Source organism: Aaosphaeria arxii (genome assembly GCF_010015735.1).
Source record: "Aaosphaeria arxii CBS 175.79 unplaced genomic scaffold BU24scaffold_9, whole genome shotgun sequence".
NCBI lineage: Eukaryota > Fungi > Ascomycota > Dothideomycetes > Pleosporales > Aaosphaeria > Aaosphaeria arxii.
In genome coordinates, this window is record NW_022983482.1 from 318122 (window position 1) to 346098 (window position 27977).

The 27977-nt window shown below is 52.4% G+C and overlaps 9 protein-coding genes across 9 annotated transcripts; 4 read left to right on the forward strand and 5 right to left on the reverse strand.

Moving 5' to 3' along the window:
• Positions 1 to 141: 141 nt before the first annotated feature.
• On the forward strand, positions 142 to 1136 carry BU24DRAFT_397762 (uncharacterized protein; the record flags this gene model as incomplete). Its single annotated transcript, XM_033525357.1, has 2 exons — positions 142 to 620; positions 711 to 1136. The coding sequence occupies exons 1-2, from the start codon at positions 279 to 281 to the stop codon at positions 1134 to 1136; spliced, it is 768 nt and encodes a 255-aa protein (XP_033379660.1). The 5' UTR covers positions 142 to 278.
• Positions 1137 to 1502: 366 nt separating this feature from the next.
• BU24DRAFT_278583 (uncharacterized protein) lies at positions 1503 to 3254 on the reverse strand. Its single transcript, XM_033522677.1, has 2 exons — positions 2784 to 3254; positions 1503 to 2573 (listed from the first exon to the last, which is right to left on the reverse strand). Exons 1-2 carry the CDS (start codon positions 3059 to 3061, stop codon positions 1646 to 1648), a joined length of 1206 nt encoding a protein of 401 aa, XP_033379661.1. The 5' UTR covers positions 3062 to 3254; the 3' UTR covers positions 1503 to 1645.
• A 2346-nt stretch (positions 3255 to 5600) lies between these two features.
• BU24DRAFT_486013 (Metallo-dependent hydrolase) lies at positions 5601 to 8092 on the forward strand (the record flags this gene model as incomplete). Its single annotated transcript, XM_033533402.1, has 5 exons — positions 5601 to 5860; positions 5919 to 6863; positions 6922 to 7307; positions 7357 to 7771; positions 7822 to 8092. The coding sequence occupies exons 1-5, from the start codon at positions 5769 to 5771 to the stop codon at positions 8090 to 8092; spliced, it is 2109 nt and encodes a 702-aa protein (XP_033379662.1). The 5' UTR covers positions 5601 to 5768.
• Positions 8093 to 10221: 2129 nt separating this feature from the next.
• Positions 10222 to 11037, forward strand: BU24DRAFT_278662 (uncharacterized protein). The gene has a single exon (XM_033522679.1). The coding sequence runs from the start codon at positions 10385 to 10387 to the stop codon at positions 10895 to 10897; it is 513 nt and encodes a 170-aa protein (XP_033379663.1). The 5' UTR covers positions 10222 to 10384; the 3' UTR covers positions 10898 to 11037.
• BU24DRAFT_278661 (uncharacterized protein) lies at positions 11038 to 11441 on the forward strand. The gene has a single exon (XM_033522678.1). The coding sequence runs from the start codon at positions 11179 to 11181 to the stop codon at positions 11395 to 11397; it is 219 nt and encodes a 72-aa protein (XP_033379664.1). The 5' UTR covers positions 11038 to 11178; the 3' UTR covers positions 11398 to 11441.
• On the reverse strand, positions 11435 to 12660 carry BU24DRAFT_278665 (uncharacterized protein). The gene is made up of 2 exons (XM_033522680.1): positions 11487 to 12660; positions 11435 to 11437 (listed from the first exon to the last, which is right to left on the reverse strand). The coding sequence occupies exon 1, from the start codon at positions 12595 to 12597 to the stop codon at positions 11521 to 11523; it is 1077 nt and encodes a 358-aa protein (XP_033379665.1). The 5' UTR covers positions 12598 to 12660; the 3' UTR covers positions 11435 to 11437; positions 11487 to 11520.
• Positions 12661 to 13849: 1189 nt separating this feature from the next.
• Positions 13850 to 15221, reverse strand: BU24DRAFT_278675 (uncharacterized protein). The gene is made up of 3 exons (XM_033522681.1): positions 15154 to 15221; positions 14197 to 15087; positions 13850 to 14116 (listed from the first exon to the last, which is right to left on the reverse strand). The coding sequence occupies exons 2-3, from the start codon at positions 15032 to 15034 to the stop codon at positions 13956 to 13958; spliced, it is 999 nt and encodes a 332-aa protein (XP_033379666.1). The 5' UTR covers positions 15035 to 15087; positions 15154 to 15221; the 3' UTR covers positions 13850 to 13955.
• Positions 15222 to 16535: 1314 nt separating this feature from the next.
• On the reverse strand, positions 16536 to 21058 carry BU24DRAFT_354422 (phospholipid-translocating P-type ATPase; the record flags this gene model as incomplete). Its single annotated transcript, XM_033523815.1, has 2 exons — positions 16536 to 17133; positions 17214 to 21058. 2 exons carry the CDS (start codon positions 21056 to 21058, stop codon positions 16536 to 16538), a joined length of 4443 nt encoding a protein of 1480 aa, XP_033379667.1.
• Positions 21059 to 23495: 2437 nt separating this feature from the next.
• Positions 23496 to 27368, reverse strand: BU24DRAFT_435824 (uncharacterized protein; the record flags this gene model as incomplete). Its single annotated transcript, XM_033530122.1, has 3 exons — positions 23496 to 25486; positions 25706 to 25969; positions 27299 to 27368. 3 exons carry the CDS (start codon positions 27366 to 27368, stop codon positions 23496 to 23498), a joined length of 2325 nt encoding a protein of 774 aa, XP_033379668.1.
• Between the last annotated feature and the right edge of the window lie 609 nt (positions 27369 to 27977).

The window sequence follows — 27977 nt, forward strand, 5'->3', positions numbered from 1 at the left end:
GGTCCAGCCAATCCACTCGCAGTTCAGCCCTGGGATATCGGAGGAGAAGAGCTATGGCCGCAGGGAGAACAAAGCGAAGATCCGTCCCCGCGAAACTTTTTGGTATCAACCTCTCTACGATCTTAATTCTTTCGCGAAGATCTACAAACAAGAAAAGATTTACGACACAACCACACACCCTCGCGCAAACCATCTACAACCCCTCCTACCCTTCTCAACATACCACCCAACCCACTCTCAACCAATTGTCCCGCCAACAATCTCCCAACCCGCCCACGATGGCACCCCTCCCAACCGCAGACCTCACGACCCTGCACCGCGCCGACGGCTCCGCAACCTACACGCACCTCTCGCACACGATCATCGGCTCTGTAAACGGCCCCATAGAAGTGCAGCGCCGCGACGAACTCCCCTCGTCCGCGACCCTCGAAGTAAACATCCGGCCCGCCGGCGGCGTGGGCACCCCGCGCGAACGACACCTCGAGACGCTGGTGCACGACACGCTGCGGAGCGTCGTGCTGGTGGAGAAGATCCCGCGGACGCTCGTGCAGGTCACGCTGCAGGTGCGGAGTCTGCCTGAGGAGGAGAGCGGCGGCGCGGACTCGTCGACCACGGCTTCGGTATGTGGATTTACATTGACATTCCTTCTTCCCACCACGAAGGGAGGATAGGAAATGAGAAAGGAAGAATTGGACTAACATGAACTGTAGAGCTTAACACTACTCCCGCACCTCCTCCACACATCCCTCCTAGCCCTCCTCTCCGCTTCCATCCCCCTCCGCACAACCCTTACCTCCACCGTCGTCGCGATTCCGCGCGACGGCCAAGGAATGCTGGTCTCCCCCACCGCGAACGAGCTCCTCCGACGGCGACCGATGCGCTCGATACACGTGTTTGCGTTCGACGGGGAGGGGAAATTGCTGTTAAATGAGAGCGAGGGGGAGTTTGGGGTCGAGGAGTGGGATGAGGCGTGTGAGATGGCGGAGGAGGTTTGTTGTAAGGGGGATGGGGGCGTGGGGTTGGGGGAGGGGATGGACGTTGATGGTGAGGGCCAGGCGCAGAGTTTGGAGGCGTGGTTGAGGGGGGTTGTGGGGAGGAAGGTGGAGGTTGAGCAGAGGTGGAGGGTTGCGACGTGAGGTTGGAAGGGGAGGATTTCGAGAGAGAGCGATCAACTTGGGAAGGAAGTCGGAGTCTCCGAGGGTGATGTCACGGCCGAGACATCAAAGATCAATGGATTTGCATCCACAGACTGGCGATACATCAATCCCACGAGCCTCACGACGCGGCTTTGCAAATTCACCCATCAAGGTCAAAAGCACACAATTACGGCAAGACACGGGTTTTCAAACGTATGAATGAATATGTAATAAATATACCAGGCCCAACTCCAAAGACTAGGGGGCCGCCGCCAGACTATATGTGGCTCTTTTTAGTTTTGATGTTAATGATACAAACGTATGAAAACGCTATGATGTGATATGCAATTACGTATGTCGCGCTGTGGTCGTTAGATGTCTTCGTTAGTATAGAAAGAAGTCGTTAATATGGCGGGACGGTATCCAACATCCCAATGCTCCCAGGTTTTCCCCGTCGCCAGTAAATGATCCAAAAAATGCCAATCAAACAACAACAAGTCGTAACCCGCTCAAACCTCCTCCACACTCTTATTCATACTCTTCGGATCCTTCTTCGCATAGAACGCCAAAATCCTATTCAAATTCTCCTGCGGATCCCACCCCTTCGGGATCTCCCACGTCTGCACCCCCGGCACCGCCTCCTTATCCGCCTCCCTCACATCCTCACTCACCGCCTTCGCCTCCTGCAGCCACTCCAGCCATGCCTCCGTGTTCGGACACGCATTACTCCTCAACACCCAATCCGTCTTCTTCGTCACCGCGATCGCATGCCAAAGCGCCTTCGTAAACGTCTTACTCTCGCTCGGATACCCCTTCTTCCCCACCGTCGAGTCCGACAGCGCCTCATGCACGACCTCGTAGCACGAATAGTCCCAATGCAGTTTCCCGGGCAGCGCAGCGACGATCCAGTACGCGGACCCGAGAAGCATGTACGACCCGGCCCACGCGATCTGCAGCTGGATCTGCGCGTTCGCGAGGCAGATGACGCCGCCCATGAGCATCACGGTGCCGACGAGCGAGAGGAGGCGGTAGGCCGGGCCGTGCTGGAGGAGGTAGGTGATGTTCTCGGGTGCGAAGTAGAGTTCGCGCGCGACTTGTTCGTCGCACCGAACGACGAGGAAGTTGCCTTTGGGATAGCGGACGACGACGTCGCCGCGGGGGACTTTTCCCGAGGGGTCCCCCCGTTTCGGGAGCTGGAGCGTCCATTTGTTGCCGATGCCGATGAGGGTGGAGAGAGAGGAGAGGAGGCAGGTCGAGACGAGGGACATGCCGTCGTCAAGCCAGATTGAGAGGCCCAGGAGGAGACAGGAGAGGAAGAAGCCGAGGAAGAGGACGAAGGTTAGGGGTGCGAGGGTGCGCGCCTTGAGATTCTTCTCTTTGTTGATGCGGTTGATGGAGACGACGCGGACGGAGTGCTCCGGGAGGTTGTTGGCGTCGCTGGGGTGGGGTTAGTGAGGTTCGTTATGACGGGCATGGTTGATCAAGGGGGATGTGGTGAAGTCATTGTTGTATTCTTCCATTTTATATAAATGTGATATTTATATTGGCAAGAGATATCAACCAACAACGGTAGCGGGACGGGAGTGGGAGCGGGAGCGCGGGGTCGGGACTAGAGCAGAACTCGTCCCATGGTTGGTTGCCACTCACCATACAATGTTCGCAATGTGGTTGATGGAATCTCGAGAGTTTCCCGAATACACGCCCGCGACGTTGCCCGAAGCAGGTTCGAGTTTAGTCGGCCTCGTAGGCCGCATCAGGGCTTGAGGTGCTGGTATGAGACGGGGTAGAAAGATCCATCTCGAAAGGGTCGACACTTGGGCGTTTGCAAGGACGGAACCTTCTCCCAAGATGGCGAGGAAACCTACAATGTCAAGTTGCAAGGCTTCGATGGCGGGTTGGCCTGGTTCGGTCTGGAGCCAGCGCATGATCGAGAGTGTGTATAGCGCAGAGTTTGGTCAGAAGGCTGTGCGGATAGATGATGTGTGATGATGGTTTAATGTTTGTCTCCCTTGTAGGGAGTCCTGATATACAGAAGATCGGTGTGCGGAAGGATCAATTCAATAATGCGATGCTGTATCCCGTACGAGGCAGAGACATGAGGCCAAATGGAGCGCTAAGTGCAAAAGGCGTAAATGCAAAGCGTCGATATATAGAAGACGTCCAACGGCCTTGTGGCCTTACCAAGTCATGGCAGACACGCGTACAAAGTCGTTGAAAAGAGGGGATTGAGGCGCGGTGATAATTGGCGAGGAACTGGACAAGAAAATAACTCAAAAAGTTCGCAAGGCTGAAGAGATGAAGAAGTCTGATGGTCAGTCGTCCTCACAGTGGCGATAGCTTTGGTTTTGGGTTGGGGGCCGGGAGGGACCAGGAGGGAGGGACCAAGTCTTCCAAGAGATGCAACGAGTAGAATCTATTAGAAAGAGGAACTGGTGGATTGATGGAACGAGGGACCGTTTCGAGTGCCGAAGTGCATCTGCATCAATGTCTGCATGAATCTGTGTCTGGGTCTCGGCGCTTGCCTGGTATGACCTGTATGACTTTGGAAAGAGTACTCCGTACACCGGACGAAGTGACAGTGTACGATGTCGGATCGATGCAGAGAGGGGTGGGGGATGATGGACGTTGATTGATTTGATGGATCTAGTGCCTGGAAATTCAGGCAAGAGAAAGATAGGCAAATGCAGTGTAACTTCTTCAAAGACGACTAGAAAAGAAAAGAAGAAAAGAGGAAAGACGGACATGGATTGATCACTCTTGGGGGTGGGGAAACGAAACGAAACGAAACGAAAGGGGCTGAAGCGGGAGTTGCTAGGCCAGAGCCTTGTTACAATTACACAGTACGGGGCTCGACATTACACCCATAATACACCCATTACTATAAAGTACTCGAAGTAGTTACAGTTCAGAAATGATAGCCACTTATTGCTCTGTACGGAGTACTCTGTACGATCAGAAATCTACTGCCTTTGAGCGACATCAATTGCATTATTGCACCACCTATCGAGGTACCCGGGTTGGACGGTGGAGGAGGGTGGCTGCTGATGATTGACAGGGCATGGAGGCGCAGTCATCAGGTTGTGCCGAACTCTTCAGCTACAACTTGCAAGTAAAATGCAATGAACCTATGACAATCATGGACTTGTACGGTTGAGGTCAGGGTAGAGTAGGTGGAGTACTGTGTATCTGTAGGTAACCAGAGTAAGTCGATCAGGTAGGGTTGCTATTGGGTAGTTAGGTACCTACCTGGTATACACAGTACAGTCATTGGGGGGGGTTAACTCCGTATTACCTTGTTACCTTGGGATGATTGCATAGCCTCATAGTGAAGACAGCCACGATATCCCATCTCTCTTACAACACAACAACCAACACACGACACATCACAGTTCCAGCTCTACTACACTATCCCCGCCATTGTCCACTATTACTACTACTACTACTACTACTACTACTCACTACTCACTATTGCCACGCTACCACTTCCGTGCTCCGTACTCTTGTGCGCTCTTCTTCCTCTCTCCAAGTCTGCCTCATCCTTCTTACTTTCACACCGGCGCTTGTCGCATCGCATCGCTGCGCATAGCCTTCCTTTGAAACACATTGCCTCTGTTCCTCTTCACATTCTACTCCGTTCCGGTTCCTGGATAACCTCTGTCGCCTTCCGCCTATCAATCATTTGCCTGGTTCCCGCCGCCGCTTGGCTCGAGCTTCGCGCGCGCTCCAGCCTTTCCGTGATACTAGTTACAACATCTTCACTACACCCAATACCCACCAGCATCCACTCCCACTTCCGCTTTCTGTCTCGGCTTTGAAACGATAGTTGAATAAAGTAATTCGCTTCTTGTCGAAAACATTCGACTCGTCCGTGGTTGTGGAAGCTGTGTGCCGAAGCGCGCTCCAATGTATGTATAGTGCAACTCCTCGTCACATCACTTCTCCCCGTCGCTTCAGGCTGGCATTGGCACACGATGTCGTGTTGATCTGCCTAACCCCCCAAAAGCATATCTCAGAGTCACAATAATACTACTACAACTTGTATCCTCGTATATTATCACTGCCCTTTCCCCATGATATCATCACACTGCCCAGTTGCCGTCCTCGTGGGGAGTCACTCCGATACCATGTTCCTTCCCCGTCATAGTCACCCCGCCGCCGACTGCCGCCAGGCATCACCAGGCTTCAAGGATGATTCAGCCTTATCACCACTTCAGAGGCGCAGCAACCTCAAACTATCCGCCATCTCCTTTCGAAGATCAATACTAACATTGCCATTGTTCCCTAGGCCAAAATTTGACCTGGCAATTATCGACATTCATCCTCCAAGCGGTTGTTGGCAGATTCGATCCTGAATCATTACCGCTTCATAGTGTGCAACACGCTTCAGATCAAGGCGGCACAAACAATAACTGCAATCCGAGGCAATTCTAGCACAGCCCACCATATTCACCGGTGCAGGCCACAGTTTCGAATATTCTTTCTTACAAGTTTCCAATCATTGTTACACAGTATAAACGACGCGTGGACCTGTTCACGTCCTGCAACTAGTCAACAAAAAAAAAAGCAAAACAACAACTTCACCGGCATGAAGCGCTGGAGTTAGAAGCTGCCTAACGCTTTTCTTCCACCGGCATGCCCATTGACGCCAAGATCGAGTCTCCGACTGAATCGAGTAGGGCTCGCCAAAGCTGGCTGGCGAGGTGTGGCCTTACTTTAACCAACCTGTATGCCTCCTTTTCCTGACTTCTAAGAGATCAGAATCATGGCGCTGACCTGTCACAGATCTGTACGTGACAAGCACGTCTCTGAAGAATCCCCAAATAGGCCCGTCATGACTTTGGCTGACACAAGCCCTAAGAAGAGAAGGAGGACTTCTAAAAGTCCGCTTCCATCCAGCAGAACTCCTTTCAAAATGGCTGAAAATCAACCGTTGCCAAACGGCAAACCTGCACATCTCGAACCACGTGATCATTTTGATTTGTGTTTGAAAGAAGATCATTCTCCGTATGCGCAAGCGCGCAAGCAATTGCTCCAGGACGAGGGCTTCCTCGCATGGGATTTCAAGGCACGGAGCTCTGCATCGAAAGATGAAATAAGAGCTGGTCAGATACTACTTGCGATTCGAGAATATGAACGGGACGTAACATTCGGCAACCAGGCCTCAGAGGCGATCCCTGGTCCCGACACGCTGGACATGGGAGGACAGTTCTTGACAAATAGGACTAGGATCGAGTCGCGAAGCATACTCTATGATATTTCAACCAAGGTGCCAAAGGGCGCTCTTTTACATCTCCACTTCAACGCCGAACTACATCCAGCACGGCTACTAGAGGAAGCGCAAAAGATGCCAAACATGTTTATCAGAAGCATTCGGCCCCTTTTGACGGAGGAGGACCTCGATGTGACCGAGATGGTTTTCAATGTCATGCCGGAGGATACGGCCAATGCTAATATATTTTCTGAAGATTACAAAGGGAAGGATGGGAATTGGAGGGACCCCGAAATCGCTCCCCAGATCTGGATGAGGTGGTCGGATTTCCGCAAAGAGTTTCCCAAAAGGTTCAAGGGCATCTACAAGCAGAAAGAGGAGGACTTGTTGTCAGAAGGGCACAAGCCGAATAGCTCGCAGCAAGGCTTCGTAAAGCTCGATCCTGCAGAAAATTGGCTGAAATCAAAGATGGTGCTGAGTGAGGATGAAGCTTATAGACCATCCCAGACGGTCAACGGGTATGTTAACGACTATGTTGACCTGAAGCTGACACGCACAAAGCTAACCCAATCATAGTGTCTGGGCACGATTCAATCAAGCTACGAGGTGTTTCAAAGGGCTCTTAAACTACGAGCAAGTCTACAGATGGTACATTAGCGAATTGATCGACCGCATGATTGAGGAGAAAGTCATGTACGCCGAGCTTCGACCCATGCTGATGGACAAGTCCATTCCTACCAACGATGGTCGCGGCAAACTCAACAATGCAGAACAGATGCAAATGATCATAGATGGCGTCAACGCAAAGAAAGCCGAACTTGTGGATGCTAAAAAGGGCCATTTGTTTCCGTTTGGCCTAAAAATCGTGTATTGCACACCCAGATCGATCCCCAAACCGAAGATGATATCCGAGATGAAAGATTGCATCGACCTAAAACTTCAGTTCCCTGATCTTATCTGCGGTAAGTCTGTCCATGTATGACTTCAGAATTTTGCTTACGAAGGCGACAGGCTTTGATCTCGTTGGTGCTGAAGACCGACCCAATAATATCGGCTTTTATTACGACGAATTAGTGGCATTCAAGCAAACCTGCAAGGACAAGGGATTAGACATTCCCTTTCTGTTCCATGCAGGCGAGACTCTGTTGGATACGGGCGGCTCCAAAGATCCAGCAAACTCAAATCTATATGACGCTGTACTCTTACAGTCAAAGCGTATTGGCCATGGCTTCTCCTTAATGAAGCATCCGCACTTGGTGGAGAAGTTCAGGAGGACGGATGAACAGAAGGGCATATGTGTGGAGCTTTGCCCGATCTCGAATGAGCTTCTGCATCTCTGTAGAAACGTAAAGGAGCACCCCTACCCAGAGCTGCTCGCTGCCGGAATACCGTGCACGGTCAATAGCGATAACCCATCACTTTTCAGGTAAGCTAAACTTTAGAAGTTATTTGTCCATCACTAACACAGGGCGACAGTAACTCAATGTCTCACGAATTCTATCAAATCATGGTCGGCGCACCAACAATAACCATCCATAGCTGGAAGCAACTAGCTCTGTGGAGTCTGGAATATAGCTGTCTCTCCGAGCAAGAGCGAAAGGAGGGCGCTGAGCTGCTTTTAGATAGCTGGGAGCAATTCTGCAGAGACGTCGTTAAGGATTACGAGCGTCTCATGGACGGTGATAAGATCAACGTGGAGGAAGCACACAAGGCGTACGAGGCAAAGCACTCTACAAAGAAGCCATGAGCACAAGCCTCAGCAACGGTAACTAAATGATGCATCATGACTCCCCACCGGCAGACGCAACGTCTCGACGACGCCAGAGGACAACGCGGCAAATGCCTGCGACATCACCTGTGGCGTCGTCACAATCCAGAACTGGACGTTGCGTAGAGCCAGGTCGAGTCGAGTCGCGTCGATATCGTTCTGGTACACAACATAAATTGTCTACGGTATAGGGTGCTTTGCCTCGTACGCCTTGTGTGCTTCCTCCACGTTGATCATCATCAGTAATTCATCCGAGGCACGTTGTTTCAGAGACTCAAATGCTCAGAGTGAACCCACTGTTTTGAGACGACTTTCACAGTAGCGGGGTGCCGCCATATCGATCGAACATGTCATTTTTTAAGAGCTAGAATTGTATCTGTTATGTCCACTATTATTACATTTGACTCCGCTAGGAGTCTGTCTGTTGTCAAGCTTTGGCTCTGCCCCCTGAATATATCATTCCTCCGAGACCCTTTCATTCGCAAAGATTGCCATCTCATAAGTGACTTCTAATATACACCTCTCCTCATCTTCCACAAAACCCATAGTATCCTCACTCCTAGCGCTTCCTCCCACCCACCAAATCTAACTAAAACACAACAGCACCATCCCAAACTCCATCCCAACCAACAACAAATCCCACCACTATACCCTCCCCCTCCCTTGAAGCCCGCTCACCGACCGCTAACTCACTTTGCCGCCGGGCTTTTACATGAGCTTTAGTTGAGCATGGAAGGGGAAGGCGATGTGATGGGTTTATCTTTGGGAGGGTTTTTGATTTGTGATTTCTTGTATATTGTGTGATGACACTGACGCGGGTAGCGTCGACGACGGTGAATTTGTGAGAGCTGAAGCGGTACCGGGTTTTGGGATGAGATGGGGCAAGGGTTGGGGGATTTGCCGGGGTTAGAGCTTGGTGAAAGAGGAAGGGGGGAGGTGATGTGGAGTCTGAAGGGTCACTGACGGTGTGGACGTTGGTCGGTCACTGGGGTTTATGATATTAAAGGAACGGTTTGTGTACGATGGAGGAATCGTATGTGTATGATGAATGAATGAGCGGATGAACGAACTTATCATGTCTGGCACTGACGCCCTTTGGAGTAAATAGATATTCAAAACACCATGCTTTCCCCTCCCCTCTCCTCCCCCGTTTTCACACTTCTACAACTTCTCTCTGCTCCTGACGCCCGTGACTCAGCATTACCAAAAGCGGAAAGTCACAGCATACCTCACCACGTTCACAAAAAGAAACAAAGAAATCAATATCAAAAAGAGAGGAAAGACAAAAAACCGATTTCTGGTGGTATCACAATGCCGCATGCCCCTAGCTTTATGCCCCGTAGCCTTGCCTATATGCCGACGTCGAAAAAAAACTAAAAGACAAGAAAAGCTAGCTACATAACTACATGGGGAAGGGGGAAGGAGGAATGTAAGTGTAAGTAAGTACAAGAAAAAGCCGTTCGTATAGTTGCAGGGGCACGTGAGGAACGCGGCTTCTGAGGAAGGGGGGATTGAATAGTCGGAGAGCAGACAATGAATGACAAGAATTAACACTCAAAATCTAAACAGCACATGATTTGTATTGATACATGTGATGTCGCGGGCGATGTCCTGACTGTGACTAACTGTATGATATCATACTTGAAATTCGAACATATACACAACCGTCACATCCAAGGACATCACAGTGCAAACAAGTCACGAGTTCGAAAGATTCCTTTCACTAAACCATCCTGCACACACGTTGTCAAAACTAGAAAATGATACTCGGTATTTCCTTACAGCTTTGTTCTACGAATTGAAATCTACTTATTGTATATATCATCAACTCCTTCAGATTACAACTGAACCTCTCCACCGTCTCCAACTTCTCCTAAGCCCAAGCTCAAAGCTCAACACCAACACCGCAACCGCGATCCCCACCTCCATGTACGCCAGATCCTGACCAATTCACTCACGGGGCCCCAGGCTGAACGGAACGAGGCTGTAGGCAATGCAAATGGAGTCAATCCACCACTATGTGCCGTCCAGGAGTGCGGGAAGGAGCCTTGGATGCAAGAGCATAGAGATTCCTGCCAACCCAGGCACGCTCTCCTGCCGTCAGTCAAGTGAATCGAGAGCAGGATGAGCAAGTGCACTCCTATGCCATCACCACCTTAAAAGATTCGCCTGGCCCTTCGTCCGCTTTCTTCTTCTTTTCTTCAGGCTTGACACCTGGCACTTTTTTCTGCTTGCTCCCTTTGCCAAATTTGTCTTTTCTATTTGACCAGCATGTCTGAGTCCTTCACCTTCTGGTTTCCGTCATCCTGGACGATGATCGGCGCCGTTTTCACCATTTTCTCTTTCTGCCTCGCTTTTTTCTCCGCGTTTGTCAAGCGCGATTCACTTCACCCTCTGCTGCAATCGATCCGCGCCGTCCTAGCAGCAGGCCTCCGGGGAGTACGGAGGGACGTCGCAGCATTGATGACTGATTCGACTGCTCGTGGGCAGACGTTGCACGAAATGTTGCGGACACTTCGGGGGTTGAGGACCGACTTTCAGGCGCTGGCCGTGATAGCTCGTGAGACTCGCGAAGCTGTTGATAGATCTACGACGCACTCACAGGAGCCAGCAACGCCTGTGCTTGTCGAGATCTTGGCCGAACTCCGGAAGATGCAGGGCGACCCGAAGATCCAGAGGCGGCTCCGGCCGTTCTCCCTTCAGGTTTACTTGGAGGCCCAAGCCGAAGTCCTGGCAAGGGAACGGATGCAGGCAACTCCCAATCCATTCCACGAATTGGATTGATGACACTACGTCCAGGTAGTAGGGATATTCTTCCTTCGGGGGGTTCACCCTCCCCAGCGATTTGCTCACACCTTACCGTGGTGCTGGGGTTCAGTAGCCTCGTCAGAGGTGAAGCCAAGATGAGCATGATGTATATAGTGTCACCAAATCAATTTTGTTTTCTGCCTGATCAATGTTCGCAAGCCACAAACTGTGCAAGTGCTTGACCAGCTTTCCTCACCTTCAGCCTTCGACGCCGTCTCATTCTTCCGTGAGAGCTGTTGCCATCCACCTACGACGATATGCAAAGGAAACGCTGCGTACCGTTCTGTAGTGTACTAGCAACACTAGAACACTGCTTTATTTACTGCACTTCCCCTCGAGCCGATGGGATCAGACGCCTAGTCAATCACAAATGGCTCCTTCCACACAATCGCAGGACACTTGCCGGTCTCGTTGACTTTTGGTGTAGTGCTAGGCATCGCGAGACTTTCGAACGGCGTTTAGATAGATGGGGCTGATTGTCTTCGCGGTGTTTTGGAGATTGAATTAAGTACTTTGCTGTTATACTTTAAGTGAAATGCTCCAAGTCTTAATCAAAGTAACCTACCATCTCATAGCCCTTCAATATGCGCCATCAACCCTCACGACGGCCCTAATTCCTTCCACTTCTCTCTGACACGTCCAGGGCCATAATCAGGCGATTGCGCCGATCTGATACCTTCGCCCGAATCACGCGTTGTAATGGTTCGCCAGTGCCAATTGAACGGAGTGCGACAGTCGCCTAGCCCGCGATAAACGAGCACCTGGATACAATACCCCTTCTTTACACCTTGCCACTTTACCTCGATACTGTAGTCCGTCACACAAAAGGTACAGGACCCGAACTCAGGACCGCAGGCTTGGAAATCGCTCGGTAGGTCTCCTCCCTTCAGAGCGAGCTGGGGAAGCTGCATAGGAATGGCATCAGGATATCCTTTCTGAAAAGTGAGATGTTCGCAGACCGGGGGTCCATATTCATCGATGTGGGCTCTGAGCGCTGCTGAATCGCCGCGCGGATGGGCCATTGATATGACCGAGCGTACCATGAGTTGGTCGTTGGAGATGCGTGCGTGCTGTGTAACCGACCACGCGACGTCGTTCTTGTACGTGCAAGATTGTCGATCTTTTAGTGCCTCAAGAGGCAGGCCGTGTTTGGTTCCATACAGATGCCGATTCATGACTAAGCGCGCAACGTAGTAGGGAATGTGGCAGGTAATGGGGAGGAAGAGGTGCTTGTCGAGTTTTTTCTTGCATGGTAGACGTTCTTCGTACCACGGAGAGACAGCCCTGCTCCAAGCTCCATGCCAGCGATGCAACTTTACACAATAATGGCAATATTGTAGGAACGGAATATCCTTCTCGAGCATGAGTAGCAGATTTTCCCTTTCTACCTTTTCCAAGGTCATACTGCCAGAGTTCCAAAGACCGCGGAGACCCTGGCATGTCAATGAAAGAGATACCACGGAGCATTTGTCAAGATAAGTTGCGATCATGAGGATAATCTCCAGAGGAAGATTCAAGGTGGACGGATCTGTTGAAGCGCGCAGCTTTCGAAGAGTTCTTGTCAAGCGGCCAATAGGTCCCTCGACAACTGTGGCCACTACCATGGCTGGGTTCACAGGGCGGATGCGCGGGCCGGCGCTCGAAAGGGGTTGTAGAAGTTGAATAGGGACCGCCATTAGGGTGGAAGAATATCGAGAGGCGAATACGTAGAGGTAGACAGTGTTTATGCGGTGATGTCGTTTGCATTATGTACTAGAAAAATAGCGACTACGGCACGGCACGGTAGAGCGGGGCCGAATGCTCAGGTAGCTGGTCTGCCCCGCACCAGGGCCTCAACACCATATTACAAATGCTCGAAAGCTACGAAGTGCTTGTACAAAGAGAATAAGAGGTAGACCAATCTACACTTGTAGGACTCAAAGGTGAGGTTGCACAAATGAATGAGCAAACTCCTGAAAGCAAACCAACTGAATGAGTGACATAGAGATGTGAACGAGTCGATGGAGCTTTGCAGGTTAAAGCTGGCCGCAATTCTCCCCCAAGCTCCACTCTCCTTGAAGATAATCTCTCCATGGAGAGGTTTCTCCTTGGAGAATCTCTCTCTACGAAAATCTCCCCACGAGGAATCTCTGCACAGATCCCCTTCCCCCCGTCCTTGGTGATTATCATGCTGCTCGATATCCGCGTATTAGAACGCTTTCCTTTGCCCGAATCCTCCAATCCACATTTAAGCATAATGAGTCTCATTTGTCTGCTGTCTGAGTCCGCATTTCGGCGCTTGCTTGGGTCTTACAGTTCTAGGAACGTGACCTCGAACCACCTTCTTCTCGCTTTATATGTCATATAACTTATATAACGTGAACGAAATGTCAAGAGTTGTAGGTGTCAGGGCGCGGATATTAGCCCCTCTGAGTGGTTTGGCCACCCTTTTTCTTCAGGGGATTTGATAGATAGGGTTTTATGGTTGCAGGGGCGCGTGAGGAACGCGGCTTCTGAGGAGGGGGGTTGAATAGTTGGGGAGTCAGAGAGGAGAGGAGACGGTGAATGATAGGAATGAAAAAAATTCAATTCAGAATGAGAAATGTAAAGGGGATTATTATGAGTGATGGGTGATGGGTGAAGGGTTGATATTGGTGTCCTGGACATAACGAGCCGTGCGAGCCAAAGCCATCTCCTCCCCCTCGATAATTCACAATATGCGTAACATCCATCCCTGCAGCACGAACAAGTGAAGCGCTTATTGCTCGAATATTGGAAACGTGGAGAGCCCCTGTAGCACAGATGCAGTGATGATAGATGGACATATCGATAATGGTCAACATATCCTAGACAAGAACATAACTTTACAATACACAGGTAATGTTAGATGACCTGCAATTGTCGTCGTCGTCGCGCCCCCGCTATTACCACTTTATACTAAAAAAAGAAGATAGTATGAGAAAACATGTAGATATCAAAGCCGGCCGTAACAAGCGCACTGTATGAAAAGCACGTAACTCTCTGTTCGTGTCACCGAGTGACACATGTAACCTGTTCACATTGGCCTTTCGCGCTCGACCGCATTGCGAACAGCGTCGCCAAATGCCTGTGACCCTGGCTCTGAAGTAATTCCGCGCCTTTGGGCCCATTCCGTTCGAGACTCAAGGTCTGCGGGCAGGCCACGCCATACGAAATGGTCTCGTGAAGAGAGAGGGTCTACACTGATGTTAGGATCTGCGAAAAACCACATAGAAACGGCAACGCTTGAAGCCGATAGTGTAAAGTTATGCACTAACCAAGGTGGCTGGGGAAGCTTTGACCTGTTCCTCCTCCGCTCGTTACACTAAAGGTAACGTTATTGAGCAGATGATTAAGTATGGGAATACCGACTTCATCTACCGTCCATGCCAAAAACTTTGCAAGTGCGGATGGTTCTGTGGGCGTCGGGGGCTGGGGTTGATTCGAGTTCGCCTGGTGCGTCGAGGCTGATGGCATGGGGATTTCGATCTCTTCAGGTTCGGAGGTGTCCACTGGCGGTACTGTTGCTTCGGCTTGAACTGGAGGGGGTGCAGAAGCTCGTGAAGAAGACTCGGGTGGAGGGGCGATTCCCAGAAACTCCCCCGCGGCAGTTTTCCAAAGCGGGTTGCCATTCGACAACTCCTGGACAATAACCGGATCCGTCAGATTAGTATTGCCGTAGTGACGATCGAGCATCGCTTTGGCGTACATTTTGATATCGTCGCGGTCCCCATGCCATTTAAGACACTCTCCTGTATCATCACCAAATGAATTATACCGGCGTCCATGCTGATACTGCTTCAGCTCATCACCAAGAACCACTCGCCAACGCTGTAAGCATTGCTGCAGTCTTTCCTCGAATCTTGTTTTCTCTACCGACTCAGACACGTTCCAAAAGTTCGTGACTGCGGTGATCTGGCCGGCGTATGCTGGACCACAGAGTTTGTTGACAAATGCAACGAGCTTGTTGTCGACTTTCTCGGCGCGGCTATCATTGATGCGAGTGACTAGCAGGACGCCAATAATCCTGGCATAGGGGCGTACGGCATTGATTCCGGCAATGATCTTGCGGAATACGTCTTGCTCTGAATCTGTGTCGAAGCCGGGCGTGTCCATAATGTAGTATCGTTTGCCAAGGTCGACGGGTTCGAGTTGGAAGTCCAGTGTTACTTTCAGTGGATTTTGTTAGACGTGCAAAGCTGATAACTGAACCTACTTGCGGGCTTCTTTCTTACCTGGATTAGGGCTGTCTTTGGAGTGACCATTGCTGTTGGTAAGGTATTCGAGAAGTGCAGATTTACCCACGCCGGTTCTGCCAATCAAGATGAAGACCTTTGCGAGTTCTTTGGGAGACCAGTTGGTAGTGTTATGTCAATTAGACGATGCTGCAATAGGGGAGAAATAGTTACATGTTCTTCATCTCTCTAAGGCATTCCTCAGTGTGCGCTTTAACAATAGGGGCGCAGCTCATATCGCCTTGTCCAGAACTGCTAGCACTTGACGCCATCTTTCTGAACGTTATATAATGAAAATGTTGTTTTGACGGATTTTAGATAATCACATCCTGCGATGGGAGGAGAAAGTGAATTCTGAAAGGAAGGCTGAAAGACAGCAGCTGTTATTATATGATTAAAGCGAATACGTTAGGCTGAAGCTGTGCCAGCTCACAGTAGGGCGGGGAGATTACGCTAGGGGGGAGACCAGCCAATTGGCGCATTCACCAAGCTGCGGGACTTAAACCCAATATCGGAATTTCCCAATTCGTCACCCCAGAGTAGACATATCTCGACTAAAGCAAACGTACACTTGTCGACCCTTTTTGACGACGTCTCACATAGTTGCTAAACCCACAGTAACGTTACTTGAGTGTGGCGAGGTCCCTCATGTTATATGCGGATGCTGACATACAACCTGACCTAAGTCTTGATTGATACATTCAGCCACAGCCTATTACAGATAGGAACGTATGTTGCCACAGATTGTATGGGACTAGCTATGTATGGAGGGTATTCTCGAGAGAAGTACCGAGCAGGGTAGGGTAGCAATCACACATGAAACTGAACGGTGCAATATATCCACAAGAAAAGTTATAGAACACAACTCTTGCACAGTTCAGTAACACAACAGCGCATACGTAGAAGTATAGATTATTGAAGTCAAAGTAGTTCTCAGATTTTGCGGCACGGTGGGATTTGAACGACCCAGGTTTAGACGTTTCCTAGGATAGGCAAAGGTAGGTACATCACTCACACGTAAAGTCCAACCTTGCAAACATATCTCGTATGAAAAAAGAAAGAAAAGTGAAATTACGATTTCTGGTATCTGGTATCTGGTATCATGCCCCCCCACTTGTCCTATGCCTATGCCTATGCCTATGCCGTCGAAAGAACAAAAAACAAAAGCTACGCAACTAACTACATGAAGAACAGAAAAGGGGAAGAGAGGTAAAGTAGCTACAAGAAAAAGCCAGCCGTGGGTGTTGGTGGTGCGGTGTGGGTTGTTGTTTAGATACAGAGAAACGAACAGTGAATGCTTCGCTTGCTTGCCTTTCTTTCGATTCCGACAACTTTGGGTATTTCTTTTTTGGGGGGAATCGTCGGAGGGATATTCATATCCATCACACGCCCTCCCCCTTCCTCAACTCCTCCGTCTTAACCCTCCCAAACCCGCTCTCCCACACACGATCCGGATCCTGCTCCTCACTCTTCGCCGCCGCCGCCCCCGCGGAGGGAACCACGGACGGCGACGCAACCTCCTCGACCCTCCCCCTCAACAACTCCTTCACCTCCCCCTCCCTCCTCTCCTGCGCCTCGCGTTCCAACCTCTCCACCACCCCCCTCACCCTCTCCTCCTCGCTCTTCTCCCCCCTCTCCCACCCCGCCTGCAACTCCCCACTCGCCGCCTCCTCGAACCTCCTCTTAACCCCAGGATCCTTCTCAAGCGCCTGAAACACGTCCTCATCCGCCGTAAAATACGCCGCGCGCAGGGCCGTGGCGCCGAACTCGAAGATGCAGGCGCCCGCGAGGATGAGGATGAGCGTGAGCCACCACTTGAGGCTGCGGCCGAAGGTTTCGACGAAGGTCGTGCGCACGTAGTAGATTTTGTTGGAGGGGTTGTAGGTTTGCGACAGGATGATGTTCCAGAGGTGCCAGCCGCCGACGGAGAGGATGAGCGCGATGGCGTTGGTGAGGGTTTTGGAGTGTGTTTCTATGAATCTGAGGTGGGTTAGTTGGGGGCTTGGGTGGAAAGGGGTTTTATGGGGAGGGGGATGGGATGGGGGAAGGGGGGTACGTACTGCATCTTCAATGCGATGAGGGTCACGGCGGCGGTGTAGGTTAGCACGCCGAGGGCGAAGATGCTGTTGTCTTCTGTGAAGGGGGCTTCGCCGTAAAGAGCGAGCATGCAGAAGTAGATGAGCATTGCCTCGCCGCTCGCCATGAACATCCAGCCCAGGTAGACCTTGAAGTTGAATCCGCCGTTGCGCTGGCCCTTAGTGTAGAGCTCTGGCACGGCGAGTAGCGTAGCTGCGGAGAGGTCCTTCTCGAAGACGCCCATGAAGATGACGGGCAGCGACGTGAAGAGCGTGTTGAACATGGACAGCGACCACGACTCGTACAGCGAGGTGCCCGTGTAGCCCGCGGAGCGTTGATACAGCGCTTGCGTGAGGTAGAACACCATTTCCTTCCAGAACGTGCCGACCGTGTACTTGCACGTGCGGATGTAGTTCCAGCGGCCGTGGACGAGGAGGAGCTTGGTGAGGAAGCGGAACTGCGCGATCGAGTAGTCGCTGGTTCGCGCGGCTTGGAGGCCCTCTTTGCCAGTGATGCCGATCCCGACGTGCGCTTCTTGGATCATGGCGATGTCGTTGGCGCCGTCGCCGATCGCGAGCGTGATGCTCTTCTTGACGCGCTTGCGGATGTTCTTGACGAGGCTGGCTTTCTGGGAGGGTGATGCGCGGCAGCAGATGACGGAGTCGGCGAGGATGGCCAGCTCGAAGAAGAGGAGCTTCAGGGGCTCGACCTCGCTGATCTGGCTGAGTGTCTGGCCGTCGATGACGATGACGGAGTGCGCGACGCCGCCGTTGTTGATGTCGAGGATTGCGCCCGCGATGCTCTGTTCGACCTCGCCCGTCTCGTGGTCGAGCACCGTGACGGTGGAGTAGTCTTTGATGAGGCGGCACGAGTGTCCGATGTTGATGGCCGTCTCGCGCTTGTCGCCCGTCAGCATCCACATCTTGATCTTGGCCCTGCGAAGCTTGTCGATGGCTTCTGGGACGCCCTGCTGGAGCTTGTCTTCGATGGCCGTCGCGCCGGATAGTTCGAGGTGTTGCTCGATCTCGTCCCCGGCTTCTTCGATCCTGCGTGCCCGGTCGACGAGACTGGTCGTCGCCTCGAGGTAGCCCTTCTTCCAGGTCGCATACTCGTCGTCGTCGAGGATTCGGTAGCCATATAGAAGCGTCCGCAGACCCTCCGTAGCGAACTCGTTAATGTGCTGGAAGCACCGCTCGATGACGGCAGCCTCGTCAGCCGCAACGTGCTCATCGACCATCTCCTCCATCTCCTCAACCTGGAACGAGCTCCTAGCTTCGGAGAACGCCATCGACATCCTTCCGAGCCCTGACTGACGAGGTGTCTGCAGCTGCGCAGTCTCCCCGATAGACTGGATCTCAAAGTCGTTCTCCCGCTCGCGGAGCCACTGATCCACCTGCTGAAGCGACCTGCCCCCGATGCTGGGCCTGCCGACCGAACTATTAGGCCGGCCCAGAGACGGCCTACCGATGCTCAGGGAGGCGCGCGCCGCCTGACCCAGCGTCATGCTCCGCCTGTTCCCCCCGATGCTGCTCTTCCGCTCCGTCTGCTCGCTGCGGCGCGCGATGGCATGCTGAGCCTCCACGCTCTTCCTCCTATTCGCGCGGGCCTCGATCTCCACCATCTTCTTGTTCGCCAACGTCGCCATCTTGAGACGCTGCATGACGATGGAATCCGCGCCCTTGCAGAAGATGCAGATGCGGCCGTCGGGAAACCGCACGATGATAGACATGCGCTTCCTCTTCGACGAGAACTCGATGACGTCGAGGATCTCGTACGTTTCCATCGTGGGTTCGGCGTCCGCTCCCGCTGCCCCCTGCGGCACGATCTTGAGCGTGATGGTGTGCACGTCGCGGTTGATGACCAGGAATCCCATGTCCTGCGCGGCCTGCACCAGCGCCAGCTCGTCCGGCGACGACGCCATGAATTCGATCTTGCCGCCGCCGCCCTCCTGCGCCTCCGGCAGGCACGTGTGGCACAGCGCCAGCGAGAGGAGGAACATGCGGGCTTTCTTCGAGAAGGGCGTGAAGGGCTTGCGCTGGATGTACTTGATCATGTCGGTGGTCAACAGTTCGCGCTGCGACTTCCCGGGCCGCGCGGAGGACTGCCATTTCGAGCCCGCGGCTTCGGACTCGAGGTCGTGGTCGAGGGGGTCGGGGATCTCGACTGCGGGGGTGGCGGGTTCGATAGGGGACTGGACGTCTTTTGCGGAGCGGACGCTCTTCCTGACGGGCTGTTTGCCCTTCTTGCGTTTCTTGTGCAGCATCTTTTTCTTCTGCGTGTCCTGCAGGTCGACGTTGTGGAGCCAGGACATGCCCGCGATGCTCATCTTGCGGAACTTCATCGAGTTGTCGGTGAGGGTGCCCGTCTTGTCGGAGAAGATGTAGCTGATCTGGCCGAGCTCCTCGTTGATGGTGGACGTCCGCGGCTCGCAGGGCGTGTCGGACACCGGGTCGTACATGTCGATGTCGCCGTGCAGGAACCACATCTGCGCCAGCTTGACGATCTCCAGACTCACGTAGAGGGACAGCGGGATCATGGTGTTGAACATGATGATGAAGGACGTCAGGTTCGGGAAGAAGGAGACCGACACGCCGGATAGGTACCACAGCTTGTCCTCCGTGCGGTTCGACCAGATCTGATACGCGACGGTGTTGAAGATGGCGAGCGCGAGCACGAAGAACACGATGAGGATGACGATCCTGTTGACGGCGTATTGCAGGGCAGGGGCTTTGATACGAGGGTTCTTGTTGGCGTTCATCCGGATACGACACTCCTCGCCGGAGTAGATGATCATGCCCAGAGCATCGGGAGTGTTCCTGAGGATGCTGCCGCGGTAGATGATCTCGTTGATGGTCAGGGGCGCGGATTTGTCGTCGAGCGTGACCTTGCCCTCGAAGTTGTACAGGTCCTGACTAGGGTCCTCCACGACGAATTCAGCGGCACAGTGCATCACGTCTTCTTGGCTCTGGATGGCCTTGACGACGGACGCGGTCGTTTGCTTGCTCTTCAGGTTGGTCTCTCCGTCTAGGGCCATGGTCTCCACGTACGCCACGCCGTTCTCGCCGCTCGTGTGCAGGAGAGCCAGGTCCGCCGGTGCGGCATCGTCTCGCTCCAACTTCACGAGGTCGCCGACCTGGAGGTCCTGCCATTTGACAAACTCCCACTCCAGATCCCTGGTAGACGTAGACGACAGAGTCCCCCCATCGCTGGAACTACGTGTCGCCGCCGGGCGGGATGGCTTCAAGACTTGAGCCTCCCTATTATTCTCAGCCTTGTCGAGGCGGTACCTCCTCAAATCGTCATAACCCTCTTTAGCGATGGACAAGCTCACGAAGAACAGAAGCGGCACAATGGTGGTGTACGTTCCGGTGGTACTAAGACCGGGTATCATCTGTAGGATCGAAACGCAAAGGAAATAGAAATTCGCCAACTTCGAGAACTGCGCCACGAGCTGCCTGGGCAAGAAGTTCCACGCAGAGTACCTCGTCGACCGGATCCAATTGCTGATGTACGGCTTGTTCGTCCGCTCGTCGATCCTGGGGTCGCGCCTGTTCGGATCCAAGTCGATGTGTCTCCCGTCCTTGCTCGGAGGAATGTCCTGGATGCGGTAGATGAACTTCCTGACCTTGACCCCGAACGCCTTGGCCTTCTGCACCACCGTCGGCTTCTTGACCTTCTCTTGCAGCCAGTTGTCGTAGTTCGGCAGCGCGATGGCTCCCTTCCCAAGCTTCGTCGTCGTTGTTGGCGGGCTGATCTGCCTATCCACGGGCGACACCGTGACCGTTGAGTCCTCCAATTTCGTCGGCTGTGACTTATCCGCATCGTCCATAAAGGGATCCGCTGCATGTCTCCGCGACGATCCCCCGTGTTGCTCTTCCAATTCAATCTCCCCCCTCACAGGCGAATGCTGCTCATTGATATTCCTCTTGAACAGCGAACTCCGCAGCGAGTACCCGCGCGACCGACTCGACGGCGAAATCGGACTGAACCTCCCGCTTCCCGTGCTGCGCGGCGACGTAGGCGAGAGACTGCTGTTCCTCCCCGCCACCGCCGCTGCGGATGCTGTTTGTCTCTCAGCAGTGGTGGTGGTATCCACGCTCAAATCCGGCGTCCCAGGACGCCGTCTCGCGGTGCCGCTCGCGTCCCCATTACCGGCCTCCGGGTGGTCGTGAGGAGCAGTCGTCCCATGCCGCTCGATGTCGGTGGAGAAGCGCACGCGTGGGGCGCCGCCTCCGCTGCCGGAGTGGTCTCCGGGTTCCCCAGACATTGTTTCTCTTCCTTTGCTTTTCCTTGGGTTTGAGTTTCGGTTACCTCTTGTTTGGATTCCGGCGCGGGGGTCGCTGGGTGCGATTGGGGTGTTTGTGGTATTTATGTGGAATAGTTATAGCGAGCGAGCGACCGCATCGGCGTTTTGCAATTACGAAAGTGAGTGAGAATGTATGTCTCGGTGTAATCTTTTTTTTATATATTTTAAAATTTCCGCGGGGCGCACGCGCGCGCGCACAAGTGAATGTATATTGTTTTTCCCTCAATCGTCTCGCAATTCGAAGGTTTCGTCGTTTATCTCGAGGAAGGCTGTTCGGTGACGTTGCCGTGCGGGCAGGCGACTGGGCGGAAAAAGGCGTCGTAATCGTATTATTATCTTTCGCTCGAGGCGGACGTGGCGAGTAGGGTCATGGCTAATCGACCGACGACCCTTAGTGATAGGAATTAATGGGGGATATATCCCTCTCTCTCACGAGCGGCGCGGTGAAAGAGAGAAAAAAAAGTGAACGTCGGTCGTCGCGTAGGAGAGGAGTAGGAGGAGGAGGAGGAGGAGGAGGAGGTAGGTGAACGAAAGAGAGCGAACGAGTCGTGAACGTTGGGTTTGGCGCGGGCAATGGCAATGACAGGCTGGGCTGGTTGGTGGTAATACGGTTGTTAGTATAGAGTTACTCGCATGTACCTGGCTGGAGTGGGTTAAGTTTGGTTCTGGTCGACTCTTGGGCGACGGGTCTGGGACGGTACAGCCACGCTCGATCGCGGCAAACTAACCCAACTTAATTACGAGTCCATTTCTATCATTCGGCGCCGTATCGTAGATGCTGTTACTACTCATCGACGAGCCGTTAGCTAGCATTGGCATTCAACCCATATCGCCGCTCAAACGGTCGGAACTAAATGACTAACTTGCCAACACTCGTCCTCAACTAACATCATTCAATTTACTCCGTATATCCAACTCCATTCATCGGGCACGCCCTCTCGAACAAAAAGTCTGACGTTAGAAACATTGATACTCCGTATCACATAGTGGAATACCAAGCTTGGCAATGGTTACTCCGTGCGGTGTCGCGGTGAATGCAACGACGTTGTATGATATATACAGGCTCCTCTATAACGACGAAACGTCTTATGACTAAGGTAGGTATATCTTATATATGTGTATAGAATAGGTAGTAGGTATTATTATGTAGGTGGGCAACTAATGTATGCATTCAATCCATTTATCGTACACGAACATCGGCACCAATCCTCCACACTCTCCCTTTGGATGTCTCCCTACCGAATCAAGGGATTTTATGAGTAACGTATGGATAAGATTATCCTTGTCGAGTCCTTTTTTAAGCAATCGTGATACTCGGGATGAAATTAAATGAATATTGGTGATGATATGCAGTCTTTCCAGGAGACTTTTGTAGATGTCGAGCCTACATCCTTTTCCTTTTGTTTCCAAAGAAAAAGGATCGAAATAGATGGTAATCCAGATATGAAACTCCAAGAGTATTGCAATGCAGCACGCTGAAAGCAAAATGAACCAAAATAAACCAGATAAAATGAGGGTGCAATGTTAGCCAAATCTTCAAGAAAGGCTATCAAAAATACCCGCCTCCGCCCACTGGATATCATCCTTGCAATCAACCCCTTTTCCTCTCCGCCTTTATGATCCATGAAAATCCAAAGAACCCGATAGCAATATGCTCATCCCTAATAATGTGGTATAAGTGAAGACTTTGTTCCCGACAGTCAATCTTCGCCCTTCCTACTATTGCTGCCAAGAGCATCTCCCATGTCTCTCCAACTCCTGCATAGATTTGTCCGTCTGGTATAAGACTTTCAGTCTGAGTGTTCGATTTGTGGTATCCGATTCGTGTTGCTTCATTAAGTATGGAATTCGAAATATGAAAAAGCCGAGCGCCATGCAATTATGCGGCATAAATAAAAAGTGCTCCCAATGATGATGATGATGATGTGTAAGAAATTAAGACATGATGAGAGCCTCCACCTCAATTAACGGCGGCCACGCACCAGTGTCGGTGGTAGACCCATGCACTCTTTTGGCACTCCTTGCTGCAGTACTTGGTGCGTCGGCAGCGGCGACACTTGGCAAATTGGCGTGTGTACTCTTCCCATTTTCCGCACTGGTAGTAGGCGCACTGTCGAATGCCACCGCGGGCATCGTCTTTGCGGCAGAGGTTGCGCATGACGACACTAGCCCAGTACTGCATGTCCGATGTGTGATGTCGGACAGTGAATTTCTCGACCAAGGGGAAGATGTTGAAGTCGTCGGGAAGTTCGTATTCTTCCAGCTCCTCCTCTTCTGCCATCGGGGCCGGGCTAGGCGTTTCGCCATCGAGCAGTTGGAGATCAGAACCAATCTTGAGCTTGGGGACGAGGTGAGATTGCTGGAAATAGGCCCTGAGGTTACAATATTTGGAAACGTATGCGAGCAGTTGTAGGGACATGAGAACGTCTTCATCGCGGGGCATGGCAGCGAGAACACCAGCCGTAGCATTACGGTCCTGGGCATAGCGAGGATGCCACGGCGGCGGAGGGTTAGCGTTCACAACGTTGATGGCGGGTTGCACGGGAGAGAAACCACCGATGGGGGCATTGGTCTGGGTGGCGGCAGGGTTGATCAAGCTTCCGTCAAGAGCTGGGCGGTGTGTGATGTTAAAAGTCTCGTGGTTCTCGTCAGTCCCCTCTGATGGCGGTGCAGCCAGTGCAACGGGAGTTGCTCCAGGGTCCAACATCTCCGTGTTCTCGACCATGTCAGCCATGTTGATGTCGTTTTGGATGCCCACGATCGGTTCGTTCACGACCGTACCTGCAACTGCGGGCACCTCGGCAGAAATGTCTGGTTCAGGTTGAGCGTCGATGTCGGACTCTCCCGAAAGAGACTGCTGGTGACGGATGGAGGGACGGCGTCGGCCGCGGCCGGCACTTGCCCTCGGGCTGTTCTGGCGTACGTGTGGGCCACCTGGTGTCGTTGGAGATTGCGGCTGAGATGTAATCTCTCCCTGCAAGGAAGGAAGCATCGAAGGGAGACGGTCGGCATCTCGAACGGGTCGAAGTGGAAATGTGTCGGTGGGCGTGGTCTCTATGGTGGGCAAAGCGGAGGCAAGGGGCGGTCCTACGGTCCTGGGGGTGTTGTTGTTGCTGTTGCTCGTTGTTCCAAACAGTTGCGTGCGGTTCTCGTGGCTACGGTGATGATGGTGATGAGAGGGTCGGCCACGGGCGAAGGTTGTTCGCTCCGGGGGGGAGCTGAGAGAGAAGGCAGGCGTCGGGGTGGTGTCACCCGCCTGTGACTCCAAAGGCGTCTGGCCGAACGTCGGGGTGAAGGTCTGCGGGATCTCGATAGGGGGAGGGACCATCCTTCGCGATCGTTCCGTTCTATGGCCTGAACTGGAAGCGATCTCGCCAGATCGTGACGAGTGATGGCGGCTAGAAGCGCCAAGCCGGGTACTTCTTCGCAGCTCGTTCTCTGCCTTCTCCCTGCACTTATCGACGACCTTGATGTAATTATCGAGAATGGTTGCAATGACGGGCACCATGTCGGCCTCTACGACTCGCGTCCTGACACTCTCAGAGCCCCGTACGCCGATGTTGAAGAGACATTGGAAGGCAAGGTTCCACTTCCACATGTCCATCATGTCCTTGCTCCTCCCCTCTTTGAGGATGCATATCAGTCGTTCGATGCCGCCATCGACGGTGAGGATGTCACGTATCCTGGCAGAGGAGGTTGTGAGGTATGCGAGGTGGTTGAGAGAATTAATAAGCGGGAGGGTAGATGTGCAGTCGAGAGCTCGGCGGTCATAGAGGGCGGTGGTGATGCCGACGGAGGCCTTGTTGGCATTTGGGATGCTGAAGTTGACCTCACGCATAATGGGTCGTCGTCGGGTAGTTTTGTCGTGGAGGTCGGGTCGTGTTACGATTCGAAGTGTGAGTGAAGGAGAGAGGGTGACTGCAGATCTAGCGTTGCATGTGGTGAGAAGAGCTGAGCAGAGTTGAGATCGACTTGGCCACCGATTAGATGGATCGAGCAGTCAGACGGATGAAAAGAAGCAGCTCGCAACGTCCAGGAAGACGGGCGCAGTGCTGTTCTTTGGGTGATGCGACTGGTGCTCGAGCCTGTGGTCCGGGTCCGTGTGCTCGTGCTTAGGCTCCGGGTCCGTGGGCCGCAAGAGTCTCAGCGAGGCCGATTTGGGACGAGTACCGTTGGAAGGATTCAATGAAGCGTGACTGCTGCGGATGAGGAGGACGAGGTTGATGATGATGACTGAGGTGGTGGTGGAGGAAGGTGGAGGAGGAGAGGAGGATGGATGGGAGGAGGAGACGAGAGGGCGAGAGCGGTGACTGGGGGTTTGAAGGGATCGGATAATAGCCGGACTCGATCGAGATGGAAGGGAGAGTACTTCTGATACGGCCAAAGGGGGGGTTGAGTAGTTATGAGGAGTGGGCGTGGTTGAGAGAGAAATGGCTGGATGGGGAGGGAGAGGGAGGGAGGGATGGAGGGGGGAGATGAAGATGTTTGCTATGCGTTAGGGGTTGTTCCAAAGCCAAGGCAAAGGACACACAGAAGAAGCGGAGAAGGTGAGTGAGTGAGCAGAGCAGGTACTCGCAGGCTGGCCACTGGCCACTGTGGTAGGTCTACCTAAGGTGACTAGACAGGCAGGCAAAGAAGTAAGAGAGGCTCGTGTGGTGTAGTGGTGGGTGTGGCGAGACACTGGGTGGAGTGGTGCGAAACAGCGAGGCGAAGAAAAGCTCACTGCAGCGGTGCAGGGCTGTCTCCGTTGGATGTGTTATATTCGGATGATGAGATGGATTGTGTATGTATGTTCGGTTTGTATGTAATGTTGTGTTGTTGATTGTTGATTGATATATGAGGCTGTTATGGTGGAGGAGGAGGAAGAGGTGAAAGTGGAGGCGTGGTGGTGGTTGTGGTGATTGTATGGGAAATGAGATGGGAGATGGGATGGGTGCAGGTGAATTAGAGTGGAGTTGTGTAATTAGGGAGGTTGAGAGGGAAGGAAGGGAGGGAGGGAGGAAAGGGAAGGCGCGGCACACAGGAAAGCACAGAACAGGCAGGCAAAGCAAAGCAAAACCCAGCAGAAGAGCCACCAAAGCAGAAGCAAAGGCAGTAATTAGTAGGAGGAGATAACTTTAGCAGCACCAGCAGACGGTGGAAGCAGGCCGAGAGTTAAGGGTCCTGGTTCTGGGCTGGGCTGGCACGCTGGCTTGGGTTTAGGGTAGGGCTCTTACTGGCTCTCACTGGCTTGTTACCGGCTTGTTGCTGGCTTTCACCGAATGGACTGGCATGACTGGCCACCTTCTTACTGGGCTGGGCGGCAACAACGGAGGAAAGAGAGGAGGAGAACGGCGGTCATGGACCTCGTGGATTCGATGGATTCGCAGACTCGGAATCAAGGGTCAAGGTTTGCAGAAAAGAATAATAAACGGCTACTGATTGGCTCGAAATTCTTATTAATCCATCATGCCACCAAACATTCAACCCTCTTCTTTTCTTTACTCTCTCTCTAAGTCTCTCACTCTCTCCCTCCCGGACTTCAAGGATGATGCCCCCTTCTGGACAACCACGCAGGATTGTAATACACCGTACCCTAGTCTTGGTCAATCACTCCTCTTCTCCAAATAAACAATTCTATAATCCTACTAATAGATCTTCAATCTTACCATCACTTTCCCATCACTCCATACTAAGACTTTATATGTCTCTTCATTACAATCTACTCGACCTGACATCTCCATTCTACCCTTTACCAATTGTAGCCTAGCACACATGGCATACCCCGAAGTCCATCCTCTTTTTTCTCTTCGTACCGGTGAGTATCTACGATGTATTGGGTACATGAGTTCATACCAGGTACTCATCACTGAATCAGTACAGGTACGAGTAGATCCACTCTGGAATTGCTGTCATGACAGTAGAACAGTTCTACTCAGTATGGGTTGAGCATCGTTCATCTAATTACCTGCTCAAAGTGGTCTAATGCCACTTCCGCTCCCTCCTCTGTCCCCTCCACCGCACTGCATCCGCCTATCTGCTATCAATCTAATTCCGCTCTACTAGTTACCTCCTCATCCTTGCAGTGACATATCCGCTCGTACTTGTTGTCACTAATTGACGACTCCAACTTCTTCATGTCGTATCCGCATCCGATGGATGGTGGAATCAAACTGAAAGGGAAAGGGAATCAAAGAACAGACTGAAAGAAATAGAACCAACGTGCATATCCATAACCTCCACTCCGCCTGGTGGGATTCTGGATTCTGGATTCTGGTCCCGAAATAACGGACCATACATACACATCACGCGTTGTGTGGCGTCGTCGGACGGACATGGCCAGCCTGCAACCTTCCTCCTCCTCATCAATAATCCTCAGAATCTTCACCACTAACACGGAGCCAGCCAGTCAGGGTAGAGCAAGTCATTCTACTTCGTACAATATGGCTGTATGAACTGTTCA